Raw genomic sequence first — 16548 nt, 5'->3', positions numbered from 1 at the left:
AGAACTTGACGAGGGAAACAACCAACAAAGGAACAGAAATCCCCATTGTGTGGCCATGGCTGGCAGGGATTCCACATTCTGCAGAGGATCTTGGGCTGCCTGTGGGATTATCAGGGTCAGGGCACAAAGTGCCAGGGGAGCAGAGGAGGGAGTCACACTCAGAAATCTGCAGACACTGCAGCAGGGCAGGAATACGGAGATAAATGCTCTGTTCTGATGCTGTTTTGCAATGACTTCTAGTGAAAATCCTAGTGGTATTCCCACGTTATCATTGGATTCTTTCCTTTTTTCCTTACTCAGGTTTTGCTTGCAAAAGTGTAAAACTCTAAACAGTTACCACCTCACTCCCTCAGTTGCTAATCTGAATTTATGACAAAAGATTAGCTAATTTTTATCTCCTCCCTTACACACAGTAATTCCTGGGTGTTTTTCCTGCCAAGATGCAAAATCCTCCCAAATCTCAGTCTTTTTTTGCATCTAAATTTTAACAGTGAGTTGAGTTATTAGGGCGGAGCGCTGAGCAAATATTCCATGAAGTCACACTGTTTGTATAGAAAATCAAGGATTTATTGTGGGAATGAAGTGTTAGCAACCCAGACAAAGAGTTCTGGGTACAACACTAACTCATTTAGGCCAAGTTGTTCCAGTACTCCAGCCCGTTCCCAATGATACAATAAGAATAAAGGGAATATCTCCAGTTTCTCCCCCTTCTGCTGGTGTTACACAGATCCTTGCAGTGGATCCTAAGCCTGGTGTAGGAGTGGTGTTACAGGGAGCTGTCAGGTCCTTCCCTGGTAGTAACACAGTGACTAAATTAGTGGTTTCCTGCTGCTTTTGCTTCATCAGCGTGGCTGTTTTAATTGCACCGATGACAGAAGCTTGTAAATCACACCACCACAATTCCCCTGTGCCTGAAATCTTCAGCTTTAGTTAGGCTGAACCAAAGCCAGGAATTGAGTATTTTTTAGACTCTGCCCTTTTAAACTGTTTTTCAGCATTTGTTAGTTTTGCTTTTTTTTTTTTTTTTTTTTTTTTTTTGATGTGGTTTTAGACCTCACCATGCATTATTGTAACTCATTTTCTCTAAAAGGAGAAAAGAAAGGCTGCAATCCTTTCAACCCATCTCCCTCCTTCCCTGATTACTGGTTTGGTCACCAGATGCCCAAATATTTAGTGATCCCTCACCACCCAGATCACTTGGATATTTTAAAGCATGTTCCAGCCAAAACATGGTAGTGAAATTAGGACTTATATTTTCTCCAGATTCTGGTGATCCCCAGTCACCAGATTTGCAGGCAGATCAGAGGAGTGAACCTTCCTTCCCCTTGGATTTTTGGTGGTTCCTGGTAGTCTGGGGAGCTGGGTCACAGCATGTTGGTGACAGCAGATATGGAGGGGGAAGCAGTGAAGGTGAAACAAGGAGCCAGGGCACTGAAGGACTCATTTTACCTGGTTAATTGTGTTCCAGCAGGGATTGATGCCAGGAATCCCAGCTGGATGCAGGATGCTGGCGAGTCTATGAGAGCAGCTGTTTTTGTCCCTGGCAGTTTTTATGACAAAGGTCCTGTTCTTGTCTCTGAGACACCCATTGAGATCCGAGTGGGACAAGGGCGGGGGAAACAAGCACTGCTAGCAACTGGCAGGGCTGAGAAACCTTCCCTGCTTAGGGCTGGGTGATTCCAGGAGCCTCCGTGGCTTGTGGTGAATCCTCTGCTGAGGGGAAAACAATCACAGCCAGGGATTCACCTCAGAAGGAGCTTGGAGGAGAATTCCAAGGGCCTTTGTACAATCTGTCTGGGAAAATGTGTTAGTAAGGCATTAACAGTCCTTATAGCTGCTGAAACCAGAGGAAGCACATGAAGGAAACAAGTGGATTTTAACAAGTTTAGTGATGCTTTTTGCCTGTTAAGATCCCTCAAAGCAAGTATCCAAAGGTTTAACTGATATAGGAAGATGGAACTGATTTGCTTTTAACAAATATAGGAAAAAGAAATCTGATCTCTGTGTGCCCCCCATATTCATGATAAAAGGTCATAAATATCAACTTAATTTTGGATAAATATTCTGTTGAGCAATTGATGACAGGGGAAAAGGGAATGTGAAATAATTACTGCACTGTTCTGAATATAATTGTCATGTTTAAAAATATGCCAAACATCTTTACTAATGTTTATTAATACGAATTGCTGAAGGGAAGGTAATAAAACCGTTCGATCCAGTGTTCTGCAGAATTCCAAGATGTGATGTAGCCATCAGGTGATGCTCAGAACGCTAGGGGATGCAGCCTGGTGGCTCTTTGTTTCTATGGTTACCTTCAACGGGAATTGCTGTAACTAGGTCAGATTGGAAGGTGTGAATGGAAACAAAGAAATCCGGGATCAATAACGAGAGTTCAGGGAGAAGGCTGGTGCTGCTATGGAAAGGGAGATGGGTGTGGGGAGAGCAATTTTAATTTGTAACTTGTATGGACAAAGTCCCACACAGAGGGATTGGTCTGTTTTAGCATCATTCACTCTTCCAGCATTATTCTGCTGTTAGAAGAATCATCTGCAGTGTTTTGATATGATTTACCTGTGGCAACACCTTCCCTCCCTCTGGCTGCATTTCCAGGCATGAGCAGCCAAAAGGAGTCTTAGGAACAGGAAAGGCTGAGGCAGCTGGAAGGGAGAGGCAGAACAGATGGAAGTGAGGGAGAGATCTGCTGGAAAGGGGAAGCAAAATCAAGGGTGGGGAAGATAAGTCATAATCAGCCTAGAAATAAGGAGAAACAGGTTGCAAAAGTGGTTCAAAAGAAGGAACTTGAGTGTGAGGAAGGCAGACTCGCTGGAAGGACAGTGGGACAGGCCGGGGTCGGTCTCTCCCCAGGTACCAAGTGACAGGACAAGAGGAAACAGCCTCAAGTTGTGCCAGGGGAGGTTTAAGTTGGATATGAGGGAAAATTGTTGTCAAGGGCTAGCAAGCCCTGGAACAAACTGTCTGGGGCAGTGGCGGAACCAGCTGGGGAGGATTTAAAAGCCGCCTTTATGTGGCATTTGGAGACGCGTTTCCATAGTGCCCAGCAGCAGGACGAGGAGCAAAGGCTGTGAACTAAAACTCCACAAGTTTCAGCCCAACGTGAGGAAGAGCTGCTGTACACTGAGGATGGCAGGGCACTGGGACAGGCTGCTCAGGGAGCTCAGGCGGGATGTGGAGTCTCTCGCGGTCTCCAAACCCACGGACGCGATCCTGTGTCACCGCTCCAGGTGACCCTGCCTTGGCAGGGGGTTGAACTGAAGGATCTGCAGAGATCCCGCGATGGGCCGGTGGGCTTGGCAGCGCTGGCGGACCCGCTGCTCTCGGAGGGCTTTTCCCAACAAACCGATTCCGGGAGCCCTCCCGGCCCGGCCAGCCCCAGCTCCCTTCCTCCCTGCGGCGGTGCCACCCCCGGCCCGGCCCCGCTCCCCCCCGCGGCCCCGGGGCGGGCGCACGGCGAGCGCGGCCCAGTGGGCGGGGGCCGGAGGCGGGGCCGGGCCGGGCCGAGCCGAGCCGAGCCCGGGAGAGCCGATCCCGGCCATGGAGGGCTCGGAGCCCGGGCGGGGGGGCATGCGGCGCTTCACCTGGGACGAGATCGGGCAGCGGAGCGGGCGGGGGCCGGCGGGGCAGGAGCGCTGGCTGGTGATCGACAGGAAGGTGTACGACATCAGCCACTTCTGCCGGAGACACCCGGGGGGCTCCCGGGTCATCAGCCACTACGCCGGGCAGGACGCCACGGTGAGCGGGCCGGGATGCAGGAGCGGAGCAGCATCCCGGGGGATGCAGGGAGCCGTGTCGGGATGGGCGCTGGGCTGTTCCACAGGCGTGCGCTGGGACCTGTGTGCGGGGGAATATGTGGGATTGTTTGGGATTGTTCTTACAAGGAAGCGTTACTGAAGGACCTGGAAAGCCAGCCCAAATCCCCTCGGTAATTTCTGCACGCATCAGAGAACGGGATGCTGCCGCCCGTGTGGCACACGCGGTGACAGAGTTGTTGTTGTTTGCTTCGCCTCCCTCGAACTTCCCGGACCCAAGAGATGGCACCAGAGCAGAATATCACTGAGAGTTGTATTTCAGTCACGACAAAGGAATGAATCATTCGTGCCTGAGTGCCAGCGGCTGCTGCAGAGCGGAGTAAATGCTGCTGGAGTTGCAATGTGGGGTGGTTTTGTCAGTGCTGTTTCCTTCCTTTGTCTGCTTGTGCCTTTTCCATGAATTTCTCCGAGAGCGTGTGCTTGGACCCAAGGGTGGATACGGGGTGGGAATCTACCTGTAGGATGGTGTTGATGGACTGTGTTTCAGTCAGGATGGAACTTGAGATCTCCACGTGAAGATCCCATGGTAGGAATATAATTTAGAGCCAAAAATAATAAGTGAATTTGCAACATTTCGTCAGGGCAGGGCGCACATGTGCATTTTCAAAGCCCCACCAGTGGCACAGGTTGCCCAGAGAAGTGGTGGAGCCCCATCCCTGGAAGTGTTCCAGGGCTGGTTGGGTGGAGCTCGGAGCAACCTGCAAGGTGTCGGTGGCAGGGGGATGAGATGAGCTTTGAAGAGCCTTTCCCACCTGAACATTCTGTGACCAGAAAAGGGTCAGCCCGTGGAGTGAGCAGAGCTGCACGGTGGGATTGCAGCCAGCTGCATTCTTTAGGTGATGATATCAGTACCACTGCCGGGTGCAGTTGAACTGCTGACCGCTCAGAAACCCCTGCCAAGTTTTGTTTTCCAGTGGTTTTGTCCCTGGGGATCAACAGAACGAGACTCCACAAAACCAGGAAAAAAATGGGAAGTAAGGGAAGGGCTCCTCTGGTTTGCTCTTCTGATTTCTAGAAGGTGCAGTCAGCCGTCCCCTAACCCCCAGCTGGGATTGCACTCCAGGTTTTACAGCCTCCATGGAAAGGATTGGTCTAAATTTGTGGTACCATCCTCCCCTGCTCTGCCCATATAATCCTCCCCATTTTTCCCCCCTTTTCCAATGAGAAAATGCAAATGTTGATTCCCCTCTCTTTTTCCTTCCTTTATTCAGTGACCCTGAGCAGGGCGGATGCTACAGCTGACCCAGAGTTGGCAACACCAACCAGTTTTTTTAACCCCTTTCCTGACTAGAGATCTTTTAAAAGCACATTTTATTTTAAAAGCACACAATGATGGCCTAGTAATTCTAGTGATAAACAGTGCATGGTGCAGGAGTCTTACAAAGTGATGCCCAGCAAGCAAATATTGTCCCAGAAAATTAAAAACCCCACATGTTTAGGTTGAGGGAGATTGTAAAAATTTGCTAATTTAGGCATCAGGAGAGAAATGTCCAAAAGGAGGTAAATGGGAGATCAGGAATTAGATGCCAAAGTGCCACATATGCCTACAGGATTTGTAATTTAAATATATGGACAGAATTTGTAGTGATAACAGCCACTAGTGGGTTTTTTTCACCTGATTGCCATGGAGATTGACACCACATTTAAATAATAAAAGTAACTGGTTTCCCCAACAGGAATATTTTGAGTAGTCCAGCATATGATGGAATAGATTTCTTTTGCTGCCACCTGAATGATGTTTTTTTTCTTCATCCTGTTCCTCTCTCTGTGTTTCAGGATCCTTTCATTGCTTTTCATCTTGACAAGGCACTGGTAAGGAAGTACATGACCCCTCTCCTGATTGGGGAACTGGCACCAGATCAGCCCAGCTTTGAGCCCAGCAAGAACGTGAGTGTCATAAGAACTTGGTTTTGGGGTTGAAATTGTTCTGTTTAACTTCTCTGACTGGCAGGCAGAGCTCCCTGTGCATGAGATCTCCTGGAGCCACTGTTGGCTGAAGCTTCATTTCGCATCGTTATTTGTAGTTTTAGCAAAGATTTGCTAAATCACCCTTAGCTTTCCCACTTTTCATCTCTTAGAGGGAGAGCTATGCTCCTACTTGTGTTCCTGAGGTGCTTTCTGACCAATGGATGCTTTTGTGTCTCCCCACAGAAAAAGCTGGTGGAAGATTTCCGTGAGCTCCGTGCCACTGTGGAGAAGATGGGGCTTCTCCAGCCCAACCATGCCTTTTTCATCCTCTGTCTCTGCCACATCTTGGTGCTGGATGTTGCAGCCTGGCTCATCATCTGGTATTTTGGAGCATCCTTGGTACCTTTCCTCTTCTCTGCAGTGCTTCTGGGCACTGTCCAGGTGAGCAACTACACAAAATAAGCCCCAAAAAGCCAAATTTGGGACTTGGGTACTTGTTGCCATAAGCAGGGGACAAATCTTATCATCTTGGACTTCCCCAAATCCTTCTTTTCCCTGGATTCCGCTGAAAGAGCAAAACTACACATGCTGCTGTGGTAGAGCAGGCTTTGCCTTGCTTTTTCCTCCTCATGTTCCATCAAAGCCTTCCTTATTGCAGCCTTCCCCACACGATGAAAGCCATGCCCCACTCCTGAGCTCCACGGTGCCAGAACTCCAAGGCAGTGTGCAGGGGCCAAGCCACTGCATTCCCATGGGAACTTGCAGGGAGTTAGAGGAGAGGGCAGAGCAGCTCTCAAAGCCCCAGCTATTCCTCCCGTGGCCAGCTGATCCTCTTGGAATTACAAGTACTTGGAGGAGGCAGCAGCAAGCTGCTCCTTAAAGGAGACTTTGTTGCCGATTTCAGAGCAGTTTTGTGAGGGAATAAATGCTGGTTCTCAGCTCTGTGCCTGTTTTTTTTCCCATGACTTTTTTTCCCTTCCTCATGGAAACAACTGTCCAGGACTAAAAGTCATTAGGCAGAGTCTGGAGTGCACTGGTGTGTAAGAAAAAGGAGAGCTGGGATTGGGCCCTGGCAGTGGAAGCGCTTTTGCTATCCAGGGATACGTTGTGAGGAGCGTGGGAGTGGGAGAAGAAAGCTCTTTTCAGACACAGACCCTCCTGACAGCTCTTTTCCCCCAGCAGCACTGTTGTTTTCTTAATTCCAGGCCCAGGCTGGCTGGCTCCAGCATGATTTTGGACACCTGTCAGTCTTCAGCAAGTCCAGGTGGAACCACTGGGTGCACAAGTTTGTCATCGGCCACCTCAAGGTGAGCCCTGGCTGTGGGGAGGGGCTGCCAGGGCCCTGCTCTGCACCCAGAACCAATCCCAGGATAAGGAGAGAATAAGGGCAGAAGATGCACCTTCCTTAGGGCACTTTCTTCTCACCCATTCCCACAGGGAGCCCCAGCCAGCTGGTGGAACCACCTCCACTTCCAGCACCACGCCAAGCCCAACTGCTTCCGCAAGGATCCCGATGTCAACATGCACCCCTTGTTCTTTGCTTTGGGGAAAACCCTCTCTGTGGAGGTGAGACCTGAGGGAAGCTGGGAGGTGACAGCAGTAGGATTCAAATTTGGGAAGCTGCAGAGAGCTTGGAGACTGGACACTAATTTGTTTGATTTTATATAGTACTACTTTGCCTTCCACTAGTCCCTAATATTCCTCAGTAATATTCCAGCAAATCTGAGATCTTTATATTCTTAAAACTTCATTCATTTTTGCAGTGTTGGAAGATTAGAATGAAATATATGCTGTGATTACAAGTTTCTATTTCCCTTGATGAGAGACTTTGAGTTTTATGAAGATCAGAATTACAAGTTTTTCTCTTTTACCAAGATCAGTGTGACTAATTGTAGTGAGCTGGGGATGGAAGCAGCAGATGACAAGCCAGGGCTGTCTGTAACTATTACAATTCCTGATCAAAGAAGCTATTTCAGTGGTCTCAGCCTGGCAGTGGGTGTCACAGTGGTTCCCATCTGGAGTCCAGCTCTGTTTCTGGTACAGCTCTGCAGTTAATTGAGTGGCTTTAGCATTTGCTGTCCTTCAAACAAAAAGCCGTGTAAATTCATAGTGTCACTTTAAATGCTATGTTTTGCATTGAAATTAAGGGATGGGCTATTGGGAATTAGTTTGAGCATGTACAGGGATGTCATGGCATTCCTCAAGGAAGCCAGTGGCTTGATCTGTTATGTTTGTACAGCAAACATAACACTGAAAAATGAGCAGCTTCAGAGGGAAAATAATCAGTTCACCCTTATTCCTGCGGACACAGTTTCATGCCTAGATGCTCATTTCTCAGTTTTCAAGACTAATTGCAAGGAGGTGGGAGTTCACAGACTGCCATCTTCATCAACAGTATCATAACAGTACCATAGCTTGGGGTTTGGTTTTTTTTTTAGTTCTGAAGCTCTGCTTTGTCAGCAAACTTTTGTGTGTGTTTCTATTTCAGTATTTTCAGGCAGCTTGTGCCCTCTGTAGGAGCAGAGCTTCCTGTGCAGGTCACTGAGTGCAAAGCACTGCCCAGCCCCTTCTGCACCCAAGGAGGGTGAAAACTCATCCAGGCCAAGCTTCCAGGGGATGCTGGATGCTGGCTTGGTTGGATAGGACATCTCCTGGAAGTTTAGGAGTGTGTGTACAGGTGTCTTCATGGCCTGAGTAATTTGTATATTTTAACAGCTTGGTGTGCAAAAGAAGAAATTCATGCCTTACAACCACCAGCACAAGTATTTCTTCATCAGTGAGTAACCTCCCCCTCTGCAGTTCCATGCAGTCACTCTGCCCCTTGTTTTCCCATTCCATCCCATCCTGTTGGATAATTCATGGCTCTGTTTGTCCCTCCAGTCGGTCCCCCAGCGCTGGTGCCCCTTTACTTCCAGTGGTACATCTTCTACTTCGCTGTGCAGCGGAAGCAGTGGGTGGTGAGTCAGCCCCACGGGGGCTTCTCCTGGGTTTAGGGATGAATTCCAGTGCCAGATTCACTGGAAGCTGTGTGTGTCTGCTGTAAAGGATGTGGGCATAGATTTGGGAATGGTGTTTGCCAAAGGGGGAATCTTCCACAGCCTTTCTCTGGGCTAACAGAAGATGTTTTCTGGTGTTCTGGGTTTTGGTTTTCTCACTGCTTGATTCTCTTTAGATCCAGGGAAAACATGGTGCTTTAGAGCTTGTCCTGTCTGGTGTTTGCCCTCTGCTGGGCTCATGGAACCAGGATAATTCCTGAGTACAGGGAATGGCTGTGGTTGCATTGTGATGGTCATGTTGCTTTGTGGTGAGGCTAGGGAGGAAAAACTGATCAGTAGATGTTAAGGGAGGTTTTAAAGGGAGTGGTGGTAAATTCAGAAGCCAGAAATTCTTCCTTTTAATGAAGTTTTCCCTGTCCCCTCTACTACAGGACCTGGCCTGGATGCTGTCCTTCTACATCCGATTCTTCCTCACCTACTTGCCCTTCCTGGGGGTGAAGGGTACCCTGGGGCTCCACCTGTTAGTCAGGTATCATCCAACTTAAAATTCCAACATTTTCTCTGCCCAGTTTGTATCAATCCTTTGTGCCAGCTTTTCTCCATCCCCCTGGTTATTTTTCTCAAAACTGTGTTCTTCTCTCTCCTGATCCTTTCACTGGGACAGGAGTGGTTTCCTGTCAGGCTGCAGGAGGTAGAAGGTGTGTGTAGGTCTGAACAGATGTTTGGGGTTCCTGGTGTTCATTTTGTCAGGCAACAACCAGCTGGTGTGTGCACAAGTGTTCTGTGCTGACTTGTCACATCAGGGGTGTGTGATCTGTGATGGTTTTTTGTGTTTGCACAGGTTTATAGAAAGCAACTGGTTTGTCTGGGTCACACAAATGAATCACATCCCCATGCACATTGATTATGATAAGAATGTGGACTGGTTCTCTACCCAGGTGAGACCTTATTTATGATCTCTGTGACAGTTTCTGGGTGTGTAAAGTCCATCTGTCACATCCTGGCCACCTTGTGTTGGCTGGAAATAACTGCTGGAACTGTTGTGTCCAGCCAGAATTCCTGTGGGGATGAAAAACTTGTGTTTGAGAAGGGGCATTGCTAAAATAATACTTAAAACAGGACTTTTTTTTTTTTTCTCTCAGCTCCAGGCAACCTGCAATGTTCATCAGTCCTTGTTCAATGACTGGTTCAGTGGCCACCTGAACTTCCAGATCGAGCACCAGTGAGTGGAAACGGGTTGGGAATAGTTCCAAGGAGTGCTAGTTACAGCAGGGCTGAAAAGCCTCCAAGGTCCCTCTACCAGCTGAGACAAGAGCAAAAGATAATGTGGGTTAATTTCGTGCTCTTGGTGTGGGGGCAGAACAGGAACTGCGAAAAGAAAATTTCTGGAGTGCCAGTGAGCACCAGCACGACTTCAGATCTAAGTTGTATGGCACAGCAGGGATTCCCAGCACAGACACTGAAGGGACTCGAGAGGGACCACTGCAGGGCAGCCAGGACTGTGGCACAAGGGGAGCTCGGGGCAGGTCCAGAATTAGGCACAGCAGAGGGGCCGGGATTCCGTGTGGTGGTGAGGGATGCCATTGAATCACCACCTCCTTTTCCCACAGCCTTTTCCCTACAATGCCACGGCACAACTACTGGAAGGTGGCCCCTCTGGTGAAGTCCCTGTGTGCCAAGCATGGCATTGAGTACCAGTGCAAGCCTCTGCTCACAGCCTTTGCAGACATCGTGCAGTGAGTATTGACCTGCAGAGTTTCCAGGTCAAGGGGTGTCCAGTGCTGCAGAATGAGAAGGGGAGGGGAGGGACAGACTCTAAAGGTCCCTTCTGATCCAAATCACTTCATGATCTCCTTTGCTTCATCTCTGGATGGGAATTCTCCCCATAAGGCTCTGAATGGAACATGGGGTTCATTCCCTTGTTTCTCTCTTGACAGCTCTTTGAAAGATTCAGGGGAGCTCTGGCTCGATGCTTATCTACATAAATAAGCAGCAGTGGATCCCTGCAGAGGAATTCCCCAGCCTTGCTGCCTCCTGTGGTGGTCACCCTGAAGATCCTGCACTGAGGAGAGCTGGCTAAGCCAGAGGTGGGGAGGTGGTGCTGCTTAATTCCATGGGTGAATGTAATTAATATGATTTTACCTTTTTTTTTTTTTTTTTTTTTTTAAATATGTGCTCATAATTTTTTTTCTTGTGCTTCTTTCATTCCTCTTTTCTGATGTTGAATTCTGGGGAAAAGCTTGGTGGAGGAGGTTGTGTCCCACCGAGCTGGGTGCAGCTTTGGGGCTGGGAACAGATTCCTTTCCATCTGCTGATTCTTCATTTCCTGAGTATATAGGAGGGAAGCTTCTTATCTAACATAGGCTTTTTGTGGTGGCTCTCATTGTGAGTGTAGTAAGAAAGTAGGGACAGCATGAAATCAAGGAATGTGGAAATTAGGGAAATGTGGAAGCTCTAGGGAATGGGGTAGGTTCAGTATTTTCAAATCCCTGTTTGTAATAGGGAGCTCCCAGACTAGTCTGTACATATGTGGGTGGGGAGGTGCAGGCAGCAGTTCTCTAGGAATGGGATGTAGTTAGAGCCCTAACTGAGGCAGGAAAACAGGGGAGTGGAAGTTCTTCCATGTGCCATGTTCTGTGGAAATGCTGCCCTCCATATCTTCTCTGGAAGCCTCTGGGTTATTTGGCCACTGGTGATGTTCCATGGGGGATTTGCAAGGGGTTTCCACCATGCCAGACTCTGGAGAGTTGCAAAGCCATTACTGAGAGTCAGAAGAGAGAGAAACCTGTCCCATCCATACCCAGGATCCCTACAAGAGTGACTAAGGAAGCAAAGACATTCCAGGCCAGGTTGGACAGGGCTTGGAGCAGCCTGGTTTAGTGAAATACAATAAACCATGGCAGGGAATGGATTGAGCTGAGCTTTAAAGCCCTTTCCAACCCAAACCACTCTACAATGATTCTGTGTGAAGGGTGATCATTATCACTCTGTGATGGCCTGAAGCTTTGGGCTTTTCTGAACCTCTGGGTGGTTTGTTCAAAGGAGAGAATTCCTGACTCCTGGCCCATGGAGAGTGAGGCATTCCTGCCTGAGCAACAGACAAATCTAAGGAAGTTAGAAAGGTGGTGGGGGTCAGGCTGCTGTTTCAAAGTGTTTAACTTTTCATTCAGCTGCATATCCACAGGCACACCTCACCCAAACCATTGCTGGTCTCCCTGTCTTGGATGGTGTGCCTTCCAAACACACCCCAGTCCTGTGGGATTTACTGAATAGTCTTACTGCCTTTCCTGGGGTCTTTTATTTGCTGCCCCAACGTCATATGCCAAACCAGGATGTAGCACCTGCAACATCACTAAGGAAGATAGATGCTCCATCACCCTGGCCCCCAGGGACTGGTGGATTAGAATCCAGGAGGGATGGATTGATTTTGAGGAATTTTTTCCCAATCAACATCCAAAATGAGAATGAGGTGTCGAGGGAATGGAAGAAATGCGTCTTCTCAGGCCAAGAATGTTGTTAAGCACAGGATAGAATTGTAATTTGGAATAATAATACAGTCATTAAATACCTGTTGATTAAGACCATAAAGAAAGGGGGGCTTAGTTATTGTTTTACCTTGTTTTTTTCCTGCTCCATTTCTTTCCCTCTTATTACAACTGTGGATGGAGGAAAGTCTATTAATAAAATTCCTTATCTTAACAATGTTATCAGAGTAAAATACATCTGTGCAAGAGTCTTCACACTGTAAAAGGTGGAACAAATGCCTGTCCACAGCTACAGAGAGAACTGTCATAAACCTCTTTCTCCAGAATGTGCCTCTCCTGTGTTTTCTCTGCCACAATAAGGAGGAAACATCCACAATACAATAAACCAAATGCCTGGAAACCAGGAAAAATAACACAGATGAGCTGACTGACAGTCCTGAAGGGTAAGACTGAAAGGGGACCTGACTCAGCATAACCAGATATGAATGTGCTGGGTTTCCTGGAAGTTTTCTAGGCTTGAGAAGAGTTCTCCAGAGAGTTTTCCAGGCTCAAGAAATACACTGAAACACACGACCTTGGAAGAACACCAGCCTAAACTTTGCCATCTAGTGGAAAGCCTTTAGCCTTAGAAATGGAACCTAAACACTGTGGGATAGCCACAGGGTGGCAGTCAGACATCAGAAGGGGAGGTGGACATCCCAGAGGATCAGAGAGGAAGGACCAGATCGGGAGAGAGGCTTGGCAAGGGCATGGAGTGACAGGACTGGGGGTATGGCTTCAGACTGAAAGAAGGGAGGGTTAGATGGGATATTGGGAAGAATTTCTTCCCTGTGAGGGTGGTGAGGCCCTGGAATGGATTTCCCAGAGAAGCTGTGGCTATCCCTGGATCCCTGGAAGTGTCCAAGGCCAGGTTGTACTGGGCTTGGAGCAACCTGGGATAGTGGAAAGTGTCCCTGGCCATGGCAGGGAGAAGAGGATATTTTTCCTGAAGATGTCAGAGGTTCATAAGGCTTTGATTATCCAGTTAAGTGGAATATCATTGGACAAAGAGATGGTTCCAACCTGGAATAAGTCACTTTTTCCAAAACAGGGAGGAACATCTTTAGCAGTGAAGCAACTGGAATTATAAAAATGTCAGAGTGATGTTCATGCAGTTAAAGGTGATAGGGCAGCTGAAAGAGGAAAATGCTGTAGTTTTTCCCTTCCCCATACCCACTTATTTGGACTTGGTACTAGTGTGGATTTGCAGTCCTTGCCCAACTTGTAGATGTGTTTGCATCCATTATCCCAAATTCCTGAAGAGGGGAATGGTGTTCTTTATGGAATTCTCCCCACCTTTAGAAAAGTAGGGGAAATCAAGCTGATTGTAGATCCCCACAGGATGGATGATGAATGCAGCTGAGTCTCTCCTAAATGGGAGGATTTTCTGCTTCCCAAGATTCTTTTATAAGGAATATAAAGAGATTTCCTAACAGGTCAGATGTAGAGGACAAGTGCAGTAATGCAACACTGCTCATGGATGGGAAAGGAAGAAGATTACACTGGAAAAGGTGTCTCTGGGATTTGCATCTCCTGCAGGGACTGGTATTAAATGTTCAGGAAGTGGGGGGGAATTTCCACCAAGAATAGTTTTGAGACAGCAACAAGAAATGGTGCACCCATGACAGCTTGTGTGAAATGCTGGTTATGATGGTGCCCCTTAGGCAAAATTTCCAAAGGTCTGACTGATCCATAGTAATCTCCCTTGGCTTTGCTCACAAGATTGATTTTTGATTTTTGCAGCTCATCATTTAGGCTCTTGATTGTTTGGTGATTTTTTTGTGAGAGCATAGAATTGTCAGCGTTCCCTGAGCCAAATAAAAGAAGAGGCAGTGACTTGATCATAAAATGTTTTATAAAAAAGTTTTAGAGCAGAGAATACTTCAATCTGTCAGTAATAAAGAAATATTCAGCAGCTGAAGTGTGAATCAATACCAGTTCAAGATATAGTGTAAGTGCAAATTCTTAGTACCAAGGTTAATTAGCCTAATTAGCAGGAGCAGTGCTAGATTGTCCTCTAGGGGTAATATAAAAATTCAAGAATAACTCAGTTTTATAGATGACAATTCCTTGTATAATGTTTGCTTTGACTCAGGAAGAGATCAGGGCAGGCCTGTGGGCAGTATTATCCTAATGAGGTCACCTTCTGCATAATAGACCTTTTCACATGAGCCCCTACCCATCATTTAGTTGCAGACCAAGATAGAATGATAACTTCTTCTGGCAAGAAGGGATGCCAATGTTCTAACAAGTGAGCCTGAATTCCTTTCCAGGATCATCTCCCAGTCGGTTAGGAAAAAGAAACAAGGTGAGGTAAGAAATGCTGGGTGTTGCCCAAGGAAAATGAAAGGTGAATGGAGATGCTGCAATGAGCTCAGGTTTTGACATTTTCTTTGTTTTGTTCCCTCTTCTCCCCTCATCCAAAAAAAAGATCAGAAACATGTGAGACTAGAAAGCCACAGGTATTTCTGTCTTCAGCAAATACCCCAAAGTTACCAAAATAAAGGAGCGAGTATAAAATTATGGGACTTAGATCCCTAGCAAAGAGGGCAGAACAAACTCAGGGACAACTTGTGAAGCAGATTGGGAATAGAAAGAATCGTGAAAAGGTCATGGAACTACAAGTAGGAGTTGCTACTTGTAGCAACTTCAACAATTTAGCAATTGCTAAAGCATCAAAAAAAAAAAATTAAATTTTGCAGAAGCAGCAGCAAAATATGAGAAGTTTGAGTGGTGCCCTTGGGGGCAGGGAGGGATGTCGGAGTTTAAGGATCATCTCTGAGGCCAGGTGTTTACATTGCCCTAAGAATATCCCCCAAAACACGTGGCTGAGGAAGGACAGAGGCGGATGGTGAAGGCCAGGGAAGGAATTATGGCCAAACATTGTCAGTGCCACGTTGGCTGCCGGGGCTGGAAGGCGGCCCAAGGCCCGTGGGAAGGCCAGACACGGAGGAAAGTGCTCTGTGTGCCCGTGGAACCACCGTGGGTGTTTAATCCTGGCTTAGGCCACTTTGTTTCTAATTAAGATTGCACACACCACGTATTAAAACAAACTTTCGAGCAGGGGCACCCTTTGTGGAGTTTTTCTTCTGTGGATGCCAAATTTCAGGTGGGCGCCCTGCACTGGGCACAGAAAATGCAATAAAAATTCTGCCTGGTCTGATAAAAAACCAACCCCAAATATGCAAGACTTAGAAAACAAAATGGGTTTGTTGCAGGCATTTTACAATTTTGTCTTGGATCATGCTGGGTCTAATTCTTTGTAGCAATATAGAGCACTTGGAAGAGGAGAATTACAGAATTTATAACTTTAGATGAGCTCAGTTTAGACCTTAAAGCCACAGGGGAGCCCCTGGGATTCTGACTTTCATGAAGCTGAAGGGGTACAAAGGTTTATTTCATAGGAATTGCAAAAAAAAAAAAAAAAAAGAAAAAAAATCATATGTATTTTCATGCAATTTACTATTCTATGGGGAGATTTAGACGAGAAGTTTCATAGGGCTTAATATAGAACCTGATTTTAGCCCTCATTCTAATTAACATCCTGGGGTTTTATTATTTTCTCATACATTGTAACCACAGGCTGGGAGGGAAAGAGCAGCTTTCCACAGGTTTGGGGTTTTTTTCTCTTTTGCAGAGAAGATTGTCTTCACAGAGAAGAAAACCCTGTGTTAATTTAAAGTGTATATCTGGACTAAGGAATGAAACAAAATTAACAAAAATATTAAATATCTGAGCAAACAAAACCCCTCAAGGCCGGGTCTTCATTGCAAACTTGACTCTATTAAAAAAAGAAAACCAGCCTTGGTTTTGCTTTAGGTTTCTCTTTTCTTTTCAGGGGACATGGTATTCCTGATAAGTAGCTCCAGCTGAGGTGCAGGGTGGTGTTTCATTAACCCAGAATATACTGAAAAAAGGAAAACCTGATCCTTTTCTCTGACTGACTGACATGGTGCCTTTTAATGTTTTTATCAAAAGCAGTAAATTACTGGAATATTTTTTCCTTTCCAAAACAAAATTCTGCTACTGCAAAAGATTTTGTCGCTTGAAAAGATTACAAAGATCTTTCTGAATGCAGCCTTTTCCTGAATTATGGATTCCCCATTAATTTTGTGCTGGAGATATAATAATTTTAATCCTTTCTATTTTCTGGCTATGTTTGGGAAGAGGCACATCATAGTCACAGAAGAGGGAGTCTTGAAGGAGGTGAAATCCAGGAAGAATTCCTGTGCACAGGAATGTGTGTACTGACTGTGGATGGGTGCAGAGCATTCCTGAGCCCTCCACAAAGGG

The 16548-nt window shown here is 46.7% G+C and overlaps 1 protein-coding gene across 1 annotated transcript; it reads left to right on the top strand.

Annotated features, from left to right (window-relative positions):
• Positions 1 to 3515: 3515 nt before the first annotated feature.
• On the top strand, positions 3516 to 12438 carry LOC130253520 (acyl-CoA (8-3)-desaturase-like). The gene is made up of 12 exons (XM_056492148.1): positions 3516 to 3750; positions 5604 to 5714; positions 5979 to 6176; positions 6941 to 7042; positions 7173 to 7301; positions 8451 to 8511; positions 8616 to 8692; positions 9163 to 9260; positions 9573 to 9669; positions 9874 to 9953; positions 10342 to 10467; positions 10669 to 12438. The coding sequence occupies exons 1-12, from the start codon at positions 3553 to 3555 to the stop codon at positions 10718 to 10720; spliced, it is 1329 nt and encodes a 442-aa protein (XP_056348123.1). The 5' UTR covers positions 3516 to 3552; the 3' UTR covers positions 10721 to 12438.
• Positions 12439 to 16548: the final 4110 nt, after the last annotated feature.

The sequence above is a fragment of the Oenanthe melanoleuca genome, chromosome 5 (genome assembly GCF_029582105.1).
Source record: "Oenanthe melanoleuca isolate GR-GAL-2019-014 chromosome 5, OMel1.0, whole genome shotgun sequence".
Classification (NCBI taxonomy): domain Eukaryota; kingdom Metazoa; phylum Chordata; class Aves; order Passeriformes; family Muscicapidae; genus Oenanthe; species Oenanthe melanoleuca.
This window is presented reverse-complemented; position numbering and strand designations above follow the sequence as displayed.

Bases quoted from the DNA above. Each gene is read 5' to 3' on its own strand.
- LOC130253520 (XM_056492148.1), top strand. From the start codon at position 3,553: ATGGAGGGCTCGGAGCCCGGGCGGGGGGGCATGCGGCGCTTCACCTGG. The intron at 6,177-6,940 runs GTGAGCAACTAC...TCTTAATTCCAG, and splicing joins TGCTTCTGGGCACTGTCCAG to GCCCAGGCTGGCTGGCTCCA. The intron at 8,693-9,162 runs GTGAGTCAGCCC...CCTCTACTACAG, and splicing joins TGCAGCGGAAGCAGTGGGTG to GACCTGGCCTGGATGCTGTC.